The sequence below is a fragment of the Hyaena hyaena genome, unplaced genomic scaffold (assembly GCF_003009895.1).
Source record: "Hyaena hyaena isolate Hyena2069 unplaced genomic scaffold, ASM300989v1 scaffold_298, whole genome shotgun sequence".
In the NCBI taxonomy this organism is placed as follows: Eukaryota; Metazoa; Chordata; class Mammalia; order Carnivora; family Hyaenidae; genus Hyaena; species Hyaena hyaena.
Genome location: NW_024080927.1, coordinates 1,434,069 through 1,451,494, shown reverse-complemented (window position 1 = coordinate 1,451,494; position 17,426 = coordinate 1,434,069). Strand labels below are relative to the sequence as shown.

Sequence of the window (17,426 nt, the reverse complement as noted above, 5' to 3'; positions counted from 1 at the left end):
GGTCATTTCTATAAATGTGGAGTTGAAAAGGTCTTCCAAATAAAACCACGAAACCCAAAACCCATGAATACTATTAACAGATCTAAACCTAAAATGTATAAGTTTTGCTTAGCAGAAAAACAGAAAACAGTGACAACAGGAGGGAGGTATTTGCAAAAATATAACAAAAGCTTTTTGCAAAAGTCTATCCAAAAGCATTATTTCTTCTCTTGGTTTTAGATTGTCATTTCTTTCTTTTTTTTTTCTTCCCTGAGAGAGAGACAGCACGAGCAGGGGAGGGTCAGAGAGAGAGGGAGACACAGAATCCGAAACAGGCTCCGGGTTCTGAGCTAGCTGTCAGCACAGAACTCAACGTGGGGCTCGAACCCATGAACTGTTGAGATTATGACCTGAGCGGAAGTCGGACGCTCAACCGACTGAGCCACCCAGGCTTCCCTAGATTGTCATTCCTTTGACAACTAAATGAGACTGAGTATCCTTTGAGATGTATAGTATCCACCTGTATTTTTTCTTATGGTAACAGCCTAATCATAACTAACTCATTTGTCAAGATAATTCTTTTTTTCTGTTTTAGTTTTTTAATGTTTTATTTATTTTTGAGAGAGACAGAGACAGAGAGCAGGGGAGGGGCAGAGATAGGGAGACACAGGCTCCAGGCTCCAAGCTGTCAGCACAGAGCCCGACACAGGGCTCAAACCCATAAACTGTGAGATCATGAACTGAGCTTAAGTCAGATGCTTAACCACCCAGGTGCTCCCTTTCACTCATTTTTCTACTGAACTTTCATGATTATTTTAGAAGAATTCTACATATTGGGCAATCATACTCTCCCCTATTCATCTCTACTAGATTACTGCCATCAATATCTAGCATTAATATATCCCATTTTAATAAACACACATAGCCCAGAAAGAAATGCTCACATATGTGCTCAAATGATTTTTTTTCTTTCTTTCTTTTTTTAATGTAATCTCTACACCCAATGTGCGGCTCAAACTTAAAACCTGAGGTCAAGAATCACATGCTCTATTGTGGCACCTGGGTGGCTCAGGCAGTTAAGCATCCAACTTCGGCTCAGGTCATAATATCCCAGTTTGTGAGTTCGAGCCCTGTGTTGGGCTCTGTGCTGACTGCTCAGAGCCTGGAGCCTGGTTCTGATTCTGTCTCCCCGCCCCTCCCCTGTTCATGCTCGCTCTCTCTCCCTTTCTCTCTCTCTCTCAAAAATAAACAACAAAAAAAAGAACCAAAAAGGGAAGGAAGATGCCTGGGTGGCTCAGTCAGTTGAGCATCGGACTTCGGCTCAGGTCATGATTTCATGGTTCGTGGGTTCGAGCCCCATGACAGGCTCTGTGCTGACAGCTCGGAGCCTGAAGCCTGCTTCGGATTATTTCTCTCTCTCTCTCTCGCTGCCACTCTCCTGCTCACAGTCTGTTTCTGTCTCTCTCAAAAAGAAACAGACATTAAGAAAAAAAAAAAAGAATCACATGCTCTACTGCCTAAGCCAGCCAGGTGGCCCTCTAATGATTTTCAACAAGGGTATCAACACCATTCAATGAGAGGAAAAGCTTTTCAAGAAATGGTGCTAGGAAAGATGATAAACATACATAAAAGAATAAAGTTGGACCCTTACCTAACACCGTATACAAAATTAACTAACAATATATCCAAGAAATTTATAAATGTAAGATCTAAAACTACAAAACTCTTACAATAAAACATAGGGGAAAGCTTCTTAACATCAAGTATACCAATGCTCTTTCTTTTTTTGCAATGCTTTTTTGAACTATGACACCAAAACCACAGGCAACAAAAGAAAAAAAAAAGATAATTTGGATGTCAGCAAAATTAAAAACTTTTATTGTCAAAGGATACTACCAACAAAGTGAAAAAGGAACATACAGTTTAGGGAAAAATACTTCCAAATCATATTATCTGATAAGAGATTAATATGCAGAATACGGAGAACTCTTGAAACTCAAAACTAAAAAGCCAACCCAGGGTGCTTGGCTGGCTCAGTTGGTAAAGCATGTGACTCTTGATCTCAGGCTTTAAGTCTGAGCCCCACAATGGGTATAGAGACTATTTAAAATATTTAAAAAAACAAACCCTCCCCCCCAAAAAACCAAAAACAACCCATTTCAAAAATGGGCAAAGGACCTGAATAGATATTTCTTTAATGAAATGAAAATATATACAAATAGCTAATAAGCACTTTAAAAAATTTTCAACATCACTAATAAATGTGAATCATAAGCACAATAAGACAACAAGATACCACTTCACACTCATAGCTATTAATATAGCTATTATCAAAAACAAAACAAAAACCAGAAAATAGTAAATGATTGAGAAGATGTGAACAAACTAGAACCCCTGTGCACTATTAGGTAGGAATGTAAAATGGTGCAACCTATATGGAAAACAGTACTGCAGTTCCTCAAAAACTTAACCAAATTACCATATGATCCAGCAATTCCACTTTTGGGTATATATGTCCAGAAAAATGGAAAGCAAGGTCTTGAAGAGATGAACACCCCTCCTCATAGCTGCATTATTTGAAACAGCCAAAATGTAGGTGCCAACCCCATGTCCATCAGAGGATGAATGGATAAACAAAATGTGGTATATACATACAATGGAATATTTTTTACCCTTAAAAAGGAATGAAATTCTGACACATGATACAATATTGATAAACCCTGAAGACATTATGTGAAAGTGAAATAAGCCAGGCACAAAAAAACAAATACTATATGGTTCTGCTTATATGAGTTTTCTAGAATAGTCAAGTTCATAGAAACAGAACGTGGAACGGTGGCTGCTAGGGTTTGGGCAGGTGATGGAAATGGGGAGTTATTATTTAATTGGTACAGAGGTTCAGTTTTACAAGATGAAAAAGTTCTGTGAATGGATAGTGGTGATGATTGTACAACAGTAGGAAAGAACTTGATGCTACCAACTATACACTTAAAACTAGCTAAAATGGTAAATTTTATGTTATGTACATTTTACTACAGTAAAAAAGAAAAAGGCATCGAAAAAGCATATATATTTAAGTGAAAACATAAACAGATAACAGCATACTCTTTCTTGACTTCACACCCCCTACAGATACATCCTGATTCATTATGAAACAACTTTAAAAAAAAATTTTAAGTAGTTTATTGTCAAGTTGGTTTCCATATAACACCCAGTACTCATCCACACAAGTGCCCTCCTCCATGCCCATCACCCCTGTTCCCTCTCCCCCACCCCCATCAGCCCTCAGTTTGTTTTCAACATTCAAAGAGTCTCTCATGGTTTGCGTCCCTTCCTCTCCCCAACTATTTTCCCCTTCTTCTCCCGCAGTGTCCTCCGTTAAGTTCCTCCTAATCCACCTACACATGCAAACATGGTATCTGTCCTTCTCTGCCTGACTTATTTCGCTCAGCATAACACCCTCAAGTTCCATCCATATTACTACAAATGGCCAGATTTCATTCTTTCTCATTGTCACGTAGATTCCATTGTATAGATAAACCATATCTTCTTGATCCATTTGTCAGTTGATGGATACTTAGGCTCTTTCCATGATCTGGCTACTGTTAAAAGTGCTGCTATGAACACTGGGGTATATGTGCCCCTATGCATCAGCACTCCTGTATACTTTGGGTAAATTCCTAGCAGTGCTATTGCTGGGTCATAGGGGAGTTCTATTGTTAATTCATTATGAAACTTCTTAAAGGAGCTGTGCAATAATGCTTCAGTTTTTCACTGCATTCACCCCGCTATACTCCTCCATGGGAATGAATGGTTCTTAAAAGGGGTCCCCACACTTCAACTTCACCCCTCTCAATGGTATAACCACTCCACCTCTTTTTGAGGTATTACCCCTTCTAGTTTTTCTCTTACCTTAATGATTAAATGCTTTTCAATTTCCTTTACTGGACACCCCTTAATTACCAGGTCTTTAAATGTTAAAGGGCCCCAGAGCCAAAACTTCTCTTCGCCATTTAAACTCCTTCCATACTTGATCTAATTCAGTCCCTGACTTTAAACAATATCTGCCACTGTTGACTCCTATTTATATCCAGCTTTGACCTTGTAAGATTCATACTTATCATTCACTTGCCTACAAGACATTTTACTAGGATAACTAGTAGACATCTCAAGTCTCACAAGTTTAGTTTTTTGTTTTTTTTGAGAGAGTGCATGTGGTTAGGGGGAGAGGTGCAGAAAGAGAGAGAGAACCCTAAGCAGACTCCATGCCCAGAGTGGAGGCCAATGCGTGGCTCGATATTACTACTGTGACATTAAGAACTGAGCCAAAATCAAGACTCAGGCACTTAACCAACTGAGCCACCCAAGTACCCCATCAAACTTAACATGTTTATTTTTTAAATTTTTTTAAATAGTTTATTTATTTCTGAGAGAGAGGGAGAGACAGCATGAGCAGGAGAGGGTCAGAGAGAGCGGGAGACACAGAATTGGAAGAAGGCTTCTGGCTCTGAGATTGCTGTCAGCACAGAGCCCGACGTGGGGCTCAAACCCATGAACCGTGAGATCATGACTTGAGCTGAAGTCAGACGCTTAACCGACTGAGCCACCTAGGCGTCCCAAACTTAACATGTTTAAATAAGAATTCCAAACTTCCTGCTACTACCTCCCCCCAACTCCCATACCAGCTTTTTCCTTATTTGATTTGCATCTAAATTAATGATAGTACCAGTCACTAAGTTGCTTAGGACTAAAATTTAAACATTTTTCGTTGTTTCTTTTTTCTTTCCTACAAACTATCAAGCCTTTCCCACCAGGGTTGTGGGGAAAAAACAGCCTTCTTGGTCTAAAATATCCATTGTATGTAAGGAACTAATTTCTCGCCTATGTATCTAGAATAGTAATAGTTATGTACCACCCTCTGGAGAATTAAGAAAGATGGGAACCCTAGTCAAGAAGGGCTGCTAGACACTGAGCAAGTCCACCTCCCCACTTACAGTGATTCCAGAAGAGGTCACCATATTTCATACACTCTCAACCCCTTTCAGGCCCTTCTCCATACAAGCAGCAAAGTAATCTTTGTAAAAAAGGTAAATCATATCATAAATGCCACTTCCATCCCCTCAACTGCCTCAACTTTCATTCTCTAGAGACTTCATTCTAAATCAGAATAAAATTCAAACTCCTTATTCAGGTCTTACAAGGCCCTATCTGATCTAGATCCTGCCTAGCTCTCTAACTTATCCCCTCATATTCTCCCCTCTGCTTTGTTCACCATATTCAACCATACTGGTTTTCCTTCAAGTGTTCAAACATGCGGAACAAATCCTGTATCAGTGACTTCACATCTTATGTTCTGTTTACCCTGAACTATGCTTTCCACAGATCTTTGCATGGTTGCCACCTTCTCAACCTTTAGGTCTCAGTTCAAAAGTTACCTTCTCAGAGACTTTCTCTTACTGCCCTATCCTAAGCATCACACCCTCATCTTCCTATCCCATTTGTTTCTTTCAGAGCACTTTTTACTAACTGAAATTATCTTTACGTGTCTACACGTTTTAATGTCCAATTTCCACCATATGAATATATGGATGCAAGATCAAAGAGGCTAAGAATTTTGTCTTGTTTAATGCCTAGCATAGAATACTCAATCAAGAAATAGTAGCTCTATATAGAAAATCTATAGCCAGTTCTGAATTGGGACAAAAGGCTGTATTTGTAGTCTTAATTCACTGTAAGAGAGATGTTTAAATATTATTATTCTGAAAACAACCCATCCTCTAGCTTCCCAAATGACACACGGAGAAATGACACTAATAGGATCTTTTCCACTTACAGTTTCGAATGTAACAACCAGCAACTGATGACTTTGCCAAGAGTTCCATACCCAAATCCTGTAATCTGCCAGAGTTTTCGGTTCCACATGCAGCCAGAGCTGCCTGGTCAGCAGAAAAAAGGCTTGCCTGCATGTCTCCAGAAGCAGCATTGCTGCCTTTGATTTCTGAAAGTGTATTCTTTACATCAGTTTTCATACATCGAACTTCAGCCATTTGAGTTCTGAGTCTTTTCAGCATCTTTAAATCAGAGGGAACTCGCCACATTGACTGCTGCTTCCTTTGGTCTTTATCTTTTCGAGAAAATGATGCTTTAGAGAGAAAGTTTTAAGTCACGTTACTAGAGACTTCAGCATTCATTAAATCATTCTGTACTGTCAATATATGCAAATGTGTAAAACGCTAAGGTGCTTCTGGTGGGATCAACAATTAAAAGCATGCATTAAATTACATTAATGAAAATAAAGATAAATATAAGTATCCTAATTTTATCCATACCTTTAAAGTTAGAGTCTGGGTCACATTATAATCACTCAAATCAGAATTAGTTACTTAATCCTAAAAGTTTAATAAAACTGCCTTACTGCCTGCCTGTGCTTTCTTCTTTATAGTTCTCCATTTTACTTGAATTTCCTACACTGAGTTTTTATTATCTTCATAACTGAAAAAAATGAAAAAAAAACAACAACCCTAGAATCCAAATTATAAGTACTTTGTCAAATCTGCTATCCATAGTATATAAAAATATATATATTCCATTTAAGTTTAAAAAAGTGTCCAGTGTAGTTACAGCTATTAAGTGCCACAGAACATAAAATAGTTCCCCATCAGTCTTTACAGCCTCTAAAATTAACAATGTTTTCTTTTTTCCTAGAGAAAGTAGTTGTTTTTCACTTTTCCCACTCCTCAAATATTAAAATAGAGGCATAAGTAAGGAAAATACAGACCTACTGCAGAAAGGGAAAAGATGTAGATTTTTTTTTTTTTTAATGTTTTATTTATTTCTAGGAGAGGGAGAGAGACAGCATGAGCAGGGGAGGGTCAGAGAGAGAGGGAGTCACAGACTGAAACAGGCTCCAGGCTCTGAGCTGGCAGTCAGCACAGAGCCCGACGTGGGGCTCGAACCCACAACCACGAGATCATGACCTAAGCAAAAGTCGGACGCTCAACCGACTAAGCCACCCAGGCGCCCCAAGAAAAGATGTAGATATTTTGAAAATCAAAGAATGTTATGACAGACTCAAAGCAAAAAGAAACCAAGCTTTAGCGGCCCCCTCCGAAAAAAATGGAGGACCAATAGGCACTAAATAAAGGACAAGTACTTTATTAGCAGGAATCACAGCTGAAACTGCCTTCTAGCACAGAAGAGGAAGTACAGTAGAAAGTAAACACTGCAGTGTGTTCAACAGCCAATCCCACACTTCTACGTTGCCAAAAGGACTCAGATTGTGTTCAGGTATCAGGTGGTAGGCAGCAATGTGCTCAGGGAGGTTAGATCCCTACTTTGGCCCCAGTACATATGGGTCCAGGACTGGTCTAAGTTCATTCTTCTGACAGTGTTTAGAGTGGGTATATGACTTAGCCAGCCAAAAGTCTGGGGTAGGGGTGCTTCTGAGAAAGATTTTCTATCTTGACAGAGAGATTTTACTATCTTTATATAAGAAACATCCATAAAAAGTTAACTGAATGTCAGATATTTTAAGAATATTAAGTCATTTAGGGGCGCTGGGTGGCTTAGTCGGTTGAGCATCCGACTTTTGCTTGGGTCATGATCTCGCGGTTCGTGGGTTTGAGCCCCGCGTCGGGCTCTGTGCTGAATGCCAGCTCAGAGCCTGGAGCCTGTTTTAGTATGTGACTCCCTCTGTCTCTGACCCTCCCCTGCTCACGCTGTCTCTCTCTCTCCTAAAAATAAATAAAACATTAAAAAAAAAAAAAAGAACATTAAGTCATTTAATCCTCTCATATCAATCCTCTGAGGTAACTAAATACTATTATTATCTCCATTTAATAAATGAGGTAAGTAAGGAGAGATTTTAGAAATCTAGGATTTAGTCTCAGATCTACCATTTAGTTGCTATAACTTTCTCTAAGTCCACCAACTTGAGTCCATTATTTACTCATAAAATGAAGATAATAATATGCACATAACAGAGCTGTCATGAGGCTCAGAAGACACAATGTTTGTGAAAGCACTCTGGTATAGTCCTCCATCCAATCTCTTTCCACCAAGATGTCAGAAATATTTTCTAAAACCCAAATCAGTTATTATTTTCTATTAATTTCCTGCAGACAATCATTCATGAAAGCACCAGCGTGGCACACGGAGCCCATTATCTGATTCCACCTTATCTCTCAGTGGCTTTATCTTCTACCTCTATCCCAAACATATTCCAATGTTTTGGTATTACTTGCAACTCTACACAGGCAATGCCACATCCTCTTATGCGTTTGACATGTCATATTCCCTGTGCTCTCTGTTAGCCCAAGCCCATCAGATGAAATCTGAAACGTCTACTCCTTTAGGCACCTAAACCACCAACTGCCTCACTTCTTCCAAATCAATTCTTAACCTAATTTTGTATAATACTTGGAGTATACTTCTACCACAGCACTTATCACATTACAGTAAGAAAGACAAACATATAGAAGGAACAACTGAAGGGTAGAGATAACATCTTAGTGACCTTTGTATTCCAGGCCAAACAGCTTATGGCACAAGATATTCACAACTTTTATTTATGAGAGAGCAAGCAAAGCAGGGCCAGAAAAAGGGAAAGAGGATTCTGAGAGAGAGAGAAAGAGAGACAGCGCGAGGAGGAAGGGCAGAAAGAGATGGGGTAGAGACAGAGAGAATCCAAGAAGGCTCCACACTGTCAGCACAAAGCCCGACTTAGGGCTCAATCTCAAGAACCATGAGATCACGACCTGAGCCAAAATTAAAAGTTGGATGCTTAACCAATTGAGCCACCCAGGAGTTTCACAAGATATTTAAATAAAATCTAGCACCCCACATCTACATGGACTTAAATATGAAAATCTGTATTCCCACATGGCCCAGTTTATTATTACTAGAAATTGACAAGAATTTTAAAAAGTAAAAGTCCCAAATGGGAAAATACAAAAAAAAATTTAAACAAATCTCTATCATCTGATAATCAAACAACTACTGACCCTGTTTGAAATGCTAGGAACTGTGCTGGGTAGGAAATACAATAGTGAACAAGACAAACCCTCAGTCTTTCCTCTCACAAAGCTCACAGTACAGCTGGAAAAATGAAAAATAATCTATTTCAGTACCATGTGATGACTGCCAAGACAGGAAAGTGTAATGGGATCTTATACCACAGGAACCTGACAATTTAAGGAAAGTTTTACTGCACTGAAAATAAGAAGCCTTCCCGAATGTGCCAAGTTACAAGGTTAATTAGAATTCAGAGTCTCATCTGTAACAATTCTTTCATATCATTCAGGAATGTACTTCAAGACTGACAGTTCTTTAAAGTTCCTCCTCCAGATTTCAGCATCAATCAGTGCTACTACCATTCTGGTCACCTAAGCTTCTTCAGAGTCATTACCACTTTCCACTCAGTTGCCAAGCCCTGTTAATTCTAACTTCACGAGAGTCCAAATACTACCATCACCATGCTACTATGTACAGAGTAGATTGATGTATTCTTTAGAGGTTAAGTAGAACTTTTATAATGTCAAAAGATTCTGAAGACCTCAGATCTACATATTTTTGAGAATATGAAAATTGAGAAAATATCCAGAAATAGATGAATTTGCCCTCACATACAAGGAACCACTGAAGTAACCTTCTACAATAGTACCCTCATTAAACTTTCATTTCTAATAGTTTTCTGGGCACTGCCAGCTTTCTGAGAAGCAGCTTGAATCAAACCACTCCTAAACTGCAACAAGGCTTCCCAATGCCCACTTATACATCATTCCTCTGACTAGCATGCAAACACCTTCTATAGAATAACTCTGTCTGACTTTCTATTTCTACTTTCTATTTCTACCACTACATGTACCATAAAATCTGGTTCAACTATATTATCTGTGATTCATACCCTGATACCTTTTAAAATGCATTTACAGGCACGTAAGCACCTTAGGATGGCCCGCACTACAGAACCGCTGGCAAAGAAGATCTTTAAAATAGTTTTAGTAGCTGAATTTGTGGGCGTTTCTGGAGCATATTTTCTGCTTAATAAGATGAACACAAGTCAAGATTTCAAGCAAACAATGAGCAAAAAATTCCCCTTCATCTTGGAAGCTTATTACAAATCCATTGAGCAGTCTGGAATGTATGGAGTCAGAGAGCAAGATGAAGAAAAATGGCTGAATAGCAAAAATTAAGACCAGCCATCACGTTCAGCCTCCCATCTAAGCTATTTGAGACCTTTGTGGGGAAGAAGAAAGATGAGCACACCACATTGTAGACTCCTGGTCCCTCAGAGCAAAACAGGAACTTCTGGTCTGCTAAGGCCTAGTCACTTCCCATCCACAGTGCAAACCCCTGCTTTTATTTGTTGCTTTCCTTCTGCATTTACTGTTAAAGATTACCGTTGAACAAATAAAAGACTAGGACAAGAAAGGAAAAGAAAATGCTTTTGCAGTACAGTACGATGCTTTTTAAGAACGTTAACCTGCAGTGAGTCTGAAACATAATAGGTTCACTCAGTACGTACTGAAAGAATGAAAGGAAAATAAAGGAATACTATGAACAACTTTATGCCAACAAATTTTTGATAACGTAGATATATACCTTGAATATCAAGACCAATACCTTGAAAGATGATCTGCCAAAAATTGAAAATAGATAATCTGAAGAGGCCTATATCTACATTTTTTATCTCCAAGAATAGAAATAGAGGGAACACTTCCGAACTCAATCTACAAGGCATTACTCTAATATCAAAATCAAAGACATTACAAGAAAATGACAGACCAGTATCTTTCATGAATAAAGATACAAAAAACTGTCAACATTAGCAAACTGAATCTTACAGTGTATATAAAAAGAATTATATACCACAACTAAGTGGGATTTATCCCAGATATGCAAGGCTGTTTCTAAAAACATTCGAAAACCAAATAATGTAAAGCAGCACATCATATCAATAGATGCAGAAAAAGCATTTGACAAAATCCAATACTCAATATACATTCGTGAATTAAAACAAAACAAAACAAAACAAAAAAACAACCCTTGAGGTGCCTGGGTGGCTCAGTCAGTTAAGCATCCAACTCTTGGTTTCGGCTCAGGTCATGATTTCACAGTTTCGTGACTCCAAGCCTCCAAGTACAGAGCCTACTTGGGGTTTGTTCGCTCTCTCTCTCTGCCCCTCCCCTGCTCACGCTGTCTTTGTCTCTCTCAAAAATAAACTTAAAAAAATAAACAAACAGGGGCACCTGGGTGGCTCAGTTGGTTAAGCATCTGAATTCAGCTCAGGTCATGATCTCATGATTCATGAGTTCGAGCCCTGTGTTGGGCTCTGTCCGGACAGCTCAGAGCCTGAAGCCTGCTTCAGATTCTGTGTCTCCCTCTCTCTCTGCCCCTCCCCCACTCATGCTCACGCTCTCTCTCAAAAATAAACATAAAAAATTTTTCTAAAAACAAACTCTTAGTAAATCACAATAGAGGAAAATGTCTTCAATTTAATAATGAATAGCTATAAAAAACCTATAGCTAATATCACACTTAATGGTGAAAACCTCAAAGCTTTCCCAAAAAGATCATCAACGAGGCAAGGATGTTCCCCTTCACCGAACTCCTTTTCACATTACTGGATGTCCTAGCTAACAAGGAAGGGAAGGAAGGGAAGGAAGGGAAGGAAGGAAAGGAAGGGAAGAAAGGAGGGAGGGAGAAGAAAGAAAATGAAAGGTATACAGATTAAGAAGGAAAGAATAAATCACTGGAATCTACTCCTGAAATTATTGTTGCACTCCCTCCTGCACTGTTGGTGGGAATGTAAACTGGTACAGCCCTTCTGGAAAACAGTGTGGAGGTTCCTAAGGAAACTAACAATAGAACTCCCCTATGACCCAGCAATAGCACTGCTAGGAATTTACCTAAGGGATCCAGAAATGCTGAGGCATAGGAGCACATGTACCCCAATGTTCATAGCAGCACTCTCCACAATAGCTAAAACATGGAAAGAGACTAAGTGTCCATCATCGGATGAATGGATCAAAAAGATGTGGTTTATCTATACCATGGAATACTACATGGCAATGAGAAACAATGGAATCTGGCCATGTGTAGCAACATGGATGGACCTTGAGGGTGTTATGCTGAGTGAAATAAGTCGGGCAGAGAAGGACAAATACCATATGTTTGCACGTATAGGAGGATTAGGAGGAACTTAACTGAGGAACAAGGGGGGAGAAGAAGGGGGGAAATGGTGGGGGAAAGGGAGAGAGGCAAACCATGAGAGACTCTTTAATGCTGACAAAAACTGAGGACTGATGGATGTGGGGGGAAGGGGGGATGGGCATGGAGGAGGGCACTTGTGGGGAAGAGCACTGGGTGTTATGTGGAAACTAATTTGACAATAAACTATTTGTAAAAAAAAATAAAAATAAAATAAAATAAAATAAAATAAAAACAATGCCAAAAAAAATTATTGTTGCACTATATGCTAAATAACTTGGATGTAAATTAAAAAAGAAATTAATTAAAAAGAGAAAAGAATAAACAAAGAACCAAAATAAATACTGAAACCCAAACAAGCATTTTAATTAAAAAGAAGGCTGGGTCTTTCTGCAATATTAGCTTTTCATATCCTCTCAGATTGGTTATCTTCAGTTAGTTTCCATGACTCTATTTTCTTGGTTTCTCTCCTTTCTAAAAGGCTCTTCAATCTGTTTCATCTTCCACACACTTCATAAAAACAGATGTTCACTATGAATCATGTCCCAGGCTCTGTTCTTGTCAAAATTTTCTTAAAACTCCCTCTTTACAATCTAACTCATTTAGTTTTAGTTATCCAGTATCACCTCTAGGCAAATAACTGCCAATATTCCAGTTCTTAAGTTTTAGCTAATAGGCAACTCTATTTTGATATCCTACTGGCATGTAGATATTTAAAGATTTGCTCTTCCTCTCTGGTGTTCCCCCTTCCTTGACATCAGCATTTTGCTCACTTGGATTGGAAACTCAGGCCATTTCATTTATATTATTAATTTTACATAGAAAACTTATTTTTGGATAATGAAGACTTTATTCTGTTAATGGTATGTATTCATTTTTCCATTGATGTTGAGTATTTTTCAAAAACAAGATTTTTACCTATCTATAAAATATGTATGGTTAAGCTCTAATTTTTCAGACATAACTATATTCTTGGATATTTTCAAACAACTCTGTTTTCTATTTAGGATATACTCCTAGAAGTGAAATTACAGAATTAAAGGATAGAGGTATTTTATGTATGTATGTATGTATGTATGTATGTATTTATGGGGGTGGTGTGGACACAGGGGGAAAGAGAGAGGGAGAGAGAGCGAGAGAGAGAGAGAAAATCCCAACCAGGCTCACACTGCCAGTGTGAAGCCAGATGTGGGGCTCAAACTCACAAACCATGAAATCACGACCTTAGCCATAATCAAGAGTCAGAAGCTTAACTGACTGAGCTATCCAGGCTCCCAAAGGACAGAGGTACTTTAAACCTAGTACAAAAATTTACTTCAAAAAGATTATACCAATGTACACATCTACCTGCAGAATCATAACTTGCCTGTTTCACTAGGCCTTTGCAAGTAACACTGGCTGTAATTTTATCAAAACCCTTGTCAAGGTGTTTCCTTTTTTTTTTTTTAAGCTATTTCTTTGTTGATCACGAACACTATATGTGATTTTTATTTTCTTTGTAATTTTCTATATTTTCCAAATTTTCTGTCTCAGAAATAATACTTCAGGAAAAAAATGTAAAATTATATACAGTGTGATTAAGTTTTATAAAAATGCAAGTATCATACAAAATGTACTCGGATCACAGATAAAAGGCAAGTATTTAATAACATAACTGGAGACAATCTTTCAAACTGAGGATCCAGACTTCCCAGAATATACCTTAGAAACAAAGAAGCCTAGGGGCGCCTGGGTGGCTCAGTCGGTTAAGCATCCGACTTCAGCTTAGGTCATGATCTCATGGTCCTGAGTTCAAGCCCTATGTCAGGCTCTGTGCTGACAACTTAGAATCTGGAGCCTGCTTTGAATTCTATGTCTCCCTCTCTCTCTCTGCCCCACTCCCCTCTCTCAAAAATGAATAAATGTTAAAAAGAAAAAAAAGAGGCCTAAACAATCTAGTCTTAGTTCACTCTCCAACTAGAGCAGTTCTATGTGTTTTCTATACCAATGCTCTGCCTCACTCTTTGAAAAATGAGTTCTTCTTTTTTTTTTTTTTTTTTAATGTTTTACTTATTTCTGAGAGAGAGAGCGTGAGCAGGTAAGGGTCAGAGAGAGAGGGAGACACGGAATCCGAAACAGGCTCTGGGCTCTGAGCTAGCTGTCAGCATAGAGCCCGATGCAGAGCTCGAACCCACGAACCATGAGATCATAACTTGAGCCGAAGCTGGACGCTCAACCAATTGAGACATCTAGGCACCCCGAGTTCTATTGTTTTAAAGAAGCATCAAAATCGATGTTCTAAATCACTGATATTTGATTTGTATAATACTATCACTTAAGAAGGTAGGAAAATATTGAGTATATTTTCGAAAGCTAACAAAAATGTTTTTAAAACGTGGCATTTACATGTAAATCTTAGCTGTTCAAAATGATCAGGCCTGAGAGTTTCAAAAAGTCCAGGTTTGACTACACATCTAATATGTGTGGCTTTACATCACATTACAGTAATACAGATATAACTTCTCTTTAACAAATAACTTCTGCAAAGAAAACACTGATGCTAGTTGGTACACATTTTGTGGCTACTGAACATCAAAGCATAAAACCATCTTTTTTATATTCAATTCAGACACAGTTCCACTTACATGTTAGGGTATTAATGAGTCCTGCAAAACCCTAAAGTCATTCACAAAGAGGACAATAGTACTTCATATAAGTCAAACTGTCAATCAGACATAATCTAAATGCCAAATCATATACAAACATTCTAATAGGCATTTTGACATTATTGTGCAAAAACATCATTGAACAATAACCAAAAAAGTAATTTGATTTATATAAATGTCATTAAAATTTTTTTTTAATGTTTATTCATTTTTGAGAGAGAGGGAAAGAACGGGAGCAGGGGAAGGACAGAGAAAGAGCAGGACACAGAATGTGAAACAGGCTCCAGGCTCTGAACTGTCAACATAGAGCCTGATGCTGGGCTCAAATCCACCAACTATGAGATCATGACCGGAGCTGAAGTTGGACACCAAATCGACTGAGCCACCCAGGCACCCCTAAATGTCATTTTTATAACACATAATGAAAAACCAACTTGCTACAGAAACATACTGTATTCCAATGCTTAAGTAAGATACTTAGATTAAAAACAAGAGTTCATTTGTAGAAACACAGAAAAAAGGGAAGTTACTATTAATATTTTACCTGTGGGCTGCAAAAGTGAAACAGGTGGGCGAGGCTGTAAGCCCCACAAATTTTCCATACTACTCCGGTCCTTAAGGTCCAACAAATGTATTAAAATTAATGGATCAATGTCCAATAAACTACTGGTAGCAGCAGAGCATAAATGTGCTCTTCTTGACATTCTGCTACTGGCGCCCACATAGCCATGGTTACTACCTGCAAAAGAAATAGAGATGTAGAAAATGCATGCTATAAATTTGCACAAATGTAATTATGCCTAAAAGAAAAAGTAAATTGGTTAGTGTTGTTTGAATACTTGTCTATGGACCTATCTTTTAGAGGTTGGTGTAAGACCATAAGAAGCAGCAGAAAGGAGAAACCAGACTGCCAGAGAGGTGTATATAAGCACAGTGACAGAGCCTTATAACTATCCAGAATTCAGGAGGAACCCTCAACTGCATCATTAGGCCTAGAAATAAAAAGGTGATAATGTATACAATATACACAAGGAGATAAGGACGAGGAAAAGGAGAATATACCCTATAACCCAGTGGTCCTGAAAGACAAATTCCCACAAAATCACAGATCCCAAGAAACTAGACACCAAAACAGTACTCTTCTTGAGGAATTTTTAGACTGAAGTTTTTTTTTAAGTTTATTTATTTTGAAAGAGACACAGAGAGAGAGAGAGAGTGAGCAGGGAAGTGGTAGGGGGAGAGAGAGAGAGAGAGAGAGAGAGAGAGAGAGAATCCAAAGCATGTTCTGTGCTGACAGCACAGAGCCCGATGCAGGGCTCAAACTCTCAGTGAGATCATGACTGGAGCCAAAACCAAGAGTAGGACACTTAACAAGTGAGCTACCCAGACACCCCTAGACACCTTGTTAATGACTCATGCACAATATAGACACCAATGAGCAATGTCATATCTGTATCACCTATATTGGACTAAGCTCCTCAAGCTAAAGAAACCACTGGACTTGTTTCGAGTGCCTAGTATAATACCTAGCAAATATCAAGTACGGAAACGGTGGTTAAAACTGACCTCCTTCAATAAAACTATTTAAATATGTTCTAAAGAAACTTAAAATTTTTAAGTGTCACATTCAACAAAGTCTTAAAATAGATAATATAAAAATAACATAAAATAATCAGGTTCTGACTATTCCTGAGTGTTTCAAAAGAGATCTGGAAGGAAGTAACTTAGGAGAAAAGCTCTAATCATTCAGAAGCCTCAAGCTAATTACTGACTTACATATATTTCATCTATATTCACATCCTCACCTTTTCAAATTCTTCCTCTTCCTCTTTATGAGGTTATCATCCCACTGCAAATTTTTCTTCCCAGCCTTCATACCCCGTGCAACTCCTCTTAAAAATAGCAGAAAATTCCCCTTTTCCTCAACTGCTACAAAGGTGCTTGGTCCTTTCCAAGGAAGGCCACATTGACGTGAAGCTCTCACTTCATCTGGTGACTAGCACCACGACTGGCAGCTCCACTCAGCATTCACCTGCACCATGGCCTCTATCTCAGGAGCTCACTTGGATCTACTTGATCTTCATTCTCCAATGACGCCATGGAGGATAAGATAAATCTCCTCATCAAAGCAGTCAGTATAAATGTTAAACTTTTCTGACCAGGCTTGTTTGCAAAGGTCCTGGCCAATTTCAATATTAAGAGCCTCATCTGAAATGCAGGGGTTGATGGACCTGTCCCAGCAGCTGGCACTACACCAGCAGGAGGTCTGGACCCCTCTAATACTGCTGCCCTAGCTGAGGAAAAGAAAGTGAAAGCAAAGAACTGCAATAAAAAAATATGTAAATAAACTTATTTTAAAAAACCTATCTGCAACAGGAATAAAATAGAAATGTGTTGGGGCGCATGGGTGGCTCAGTCAGTTAAGCATCCGACGTCGGCTCAGGTCATGATCTCATGGTTCGTGGATTCGAGCCCCGTGTCAGGCTCTGTGCTGACAGCCAGCTCAGAGCCTGGAGCGTGTCTTTGGATTCTGTGTCTCCCTATCTCTCTGGCCCTCCCCTGCTCATGCGGTTTCTCTCTCTCTCTCTCAGA

General features: G+C 38.7%; 2 protein-coding genes across 5 annotated transcripts in view; one reads left to right on the top strand and one right to left on the bottom strand.

Moving 5' to 3' along the window:
• The window catches only part of TRIM37 (tripartite motif containing 37), a 131,107-nt gene that overhangs the window by 38,124 nt on the left and 75,557 nt on the right, over nucleotides 1-17,426 (bottom strand). For 3 of the 4 annotated variants that reach the window (XM_039247312.1, XM_039247313.1, XM_039247314.1), the window contains exons 18-19: nucleotides 15,379-15,573; nucleotides 5,813-6,121 (exon numbers count right to left, since the gene is read on the bottom strand). In XM_039247312.1, the coding sequence (XP_039103243.1) occupies nucleotides 5,813-6,121; nucleotides 15,379-15,573 (504 nt within the window). The remainder of the gene's footprint in view (nucleotides 1-5,812; nucleotides 6,122-15,378; nucleotides 15,574-17,426) is intronic. The other variant, XM_039247315.1, reaches the window with a different exon arrangement.
• LOC120241920 (protein CEBPZOS-like) lies at nucleotides 9,930-10,235 on the top strand. The gene has a single exon (XM_039247316.1). The coding sequence runs from the start codon at nucleotides 9,930-9,932 to the stop codon at nucleotides 10,170-10,172; it is 243 nt and encodes an 80-aa protein (XP_039103247.1). The 3' UTR covers nucleotides 10,173-10,235.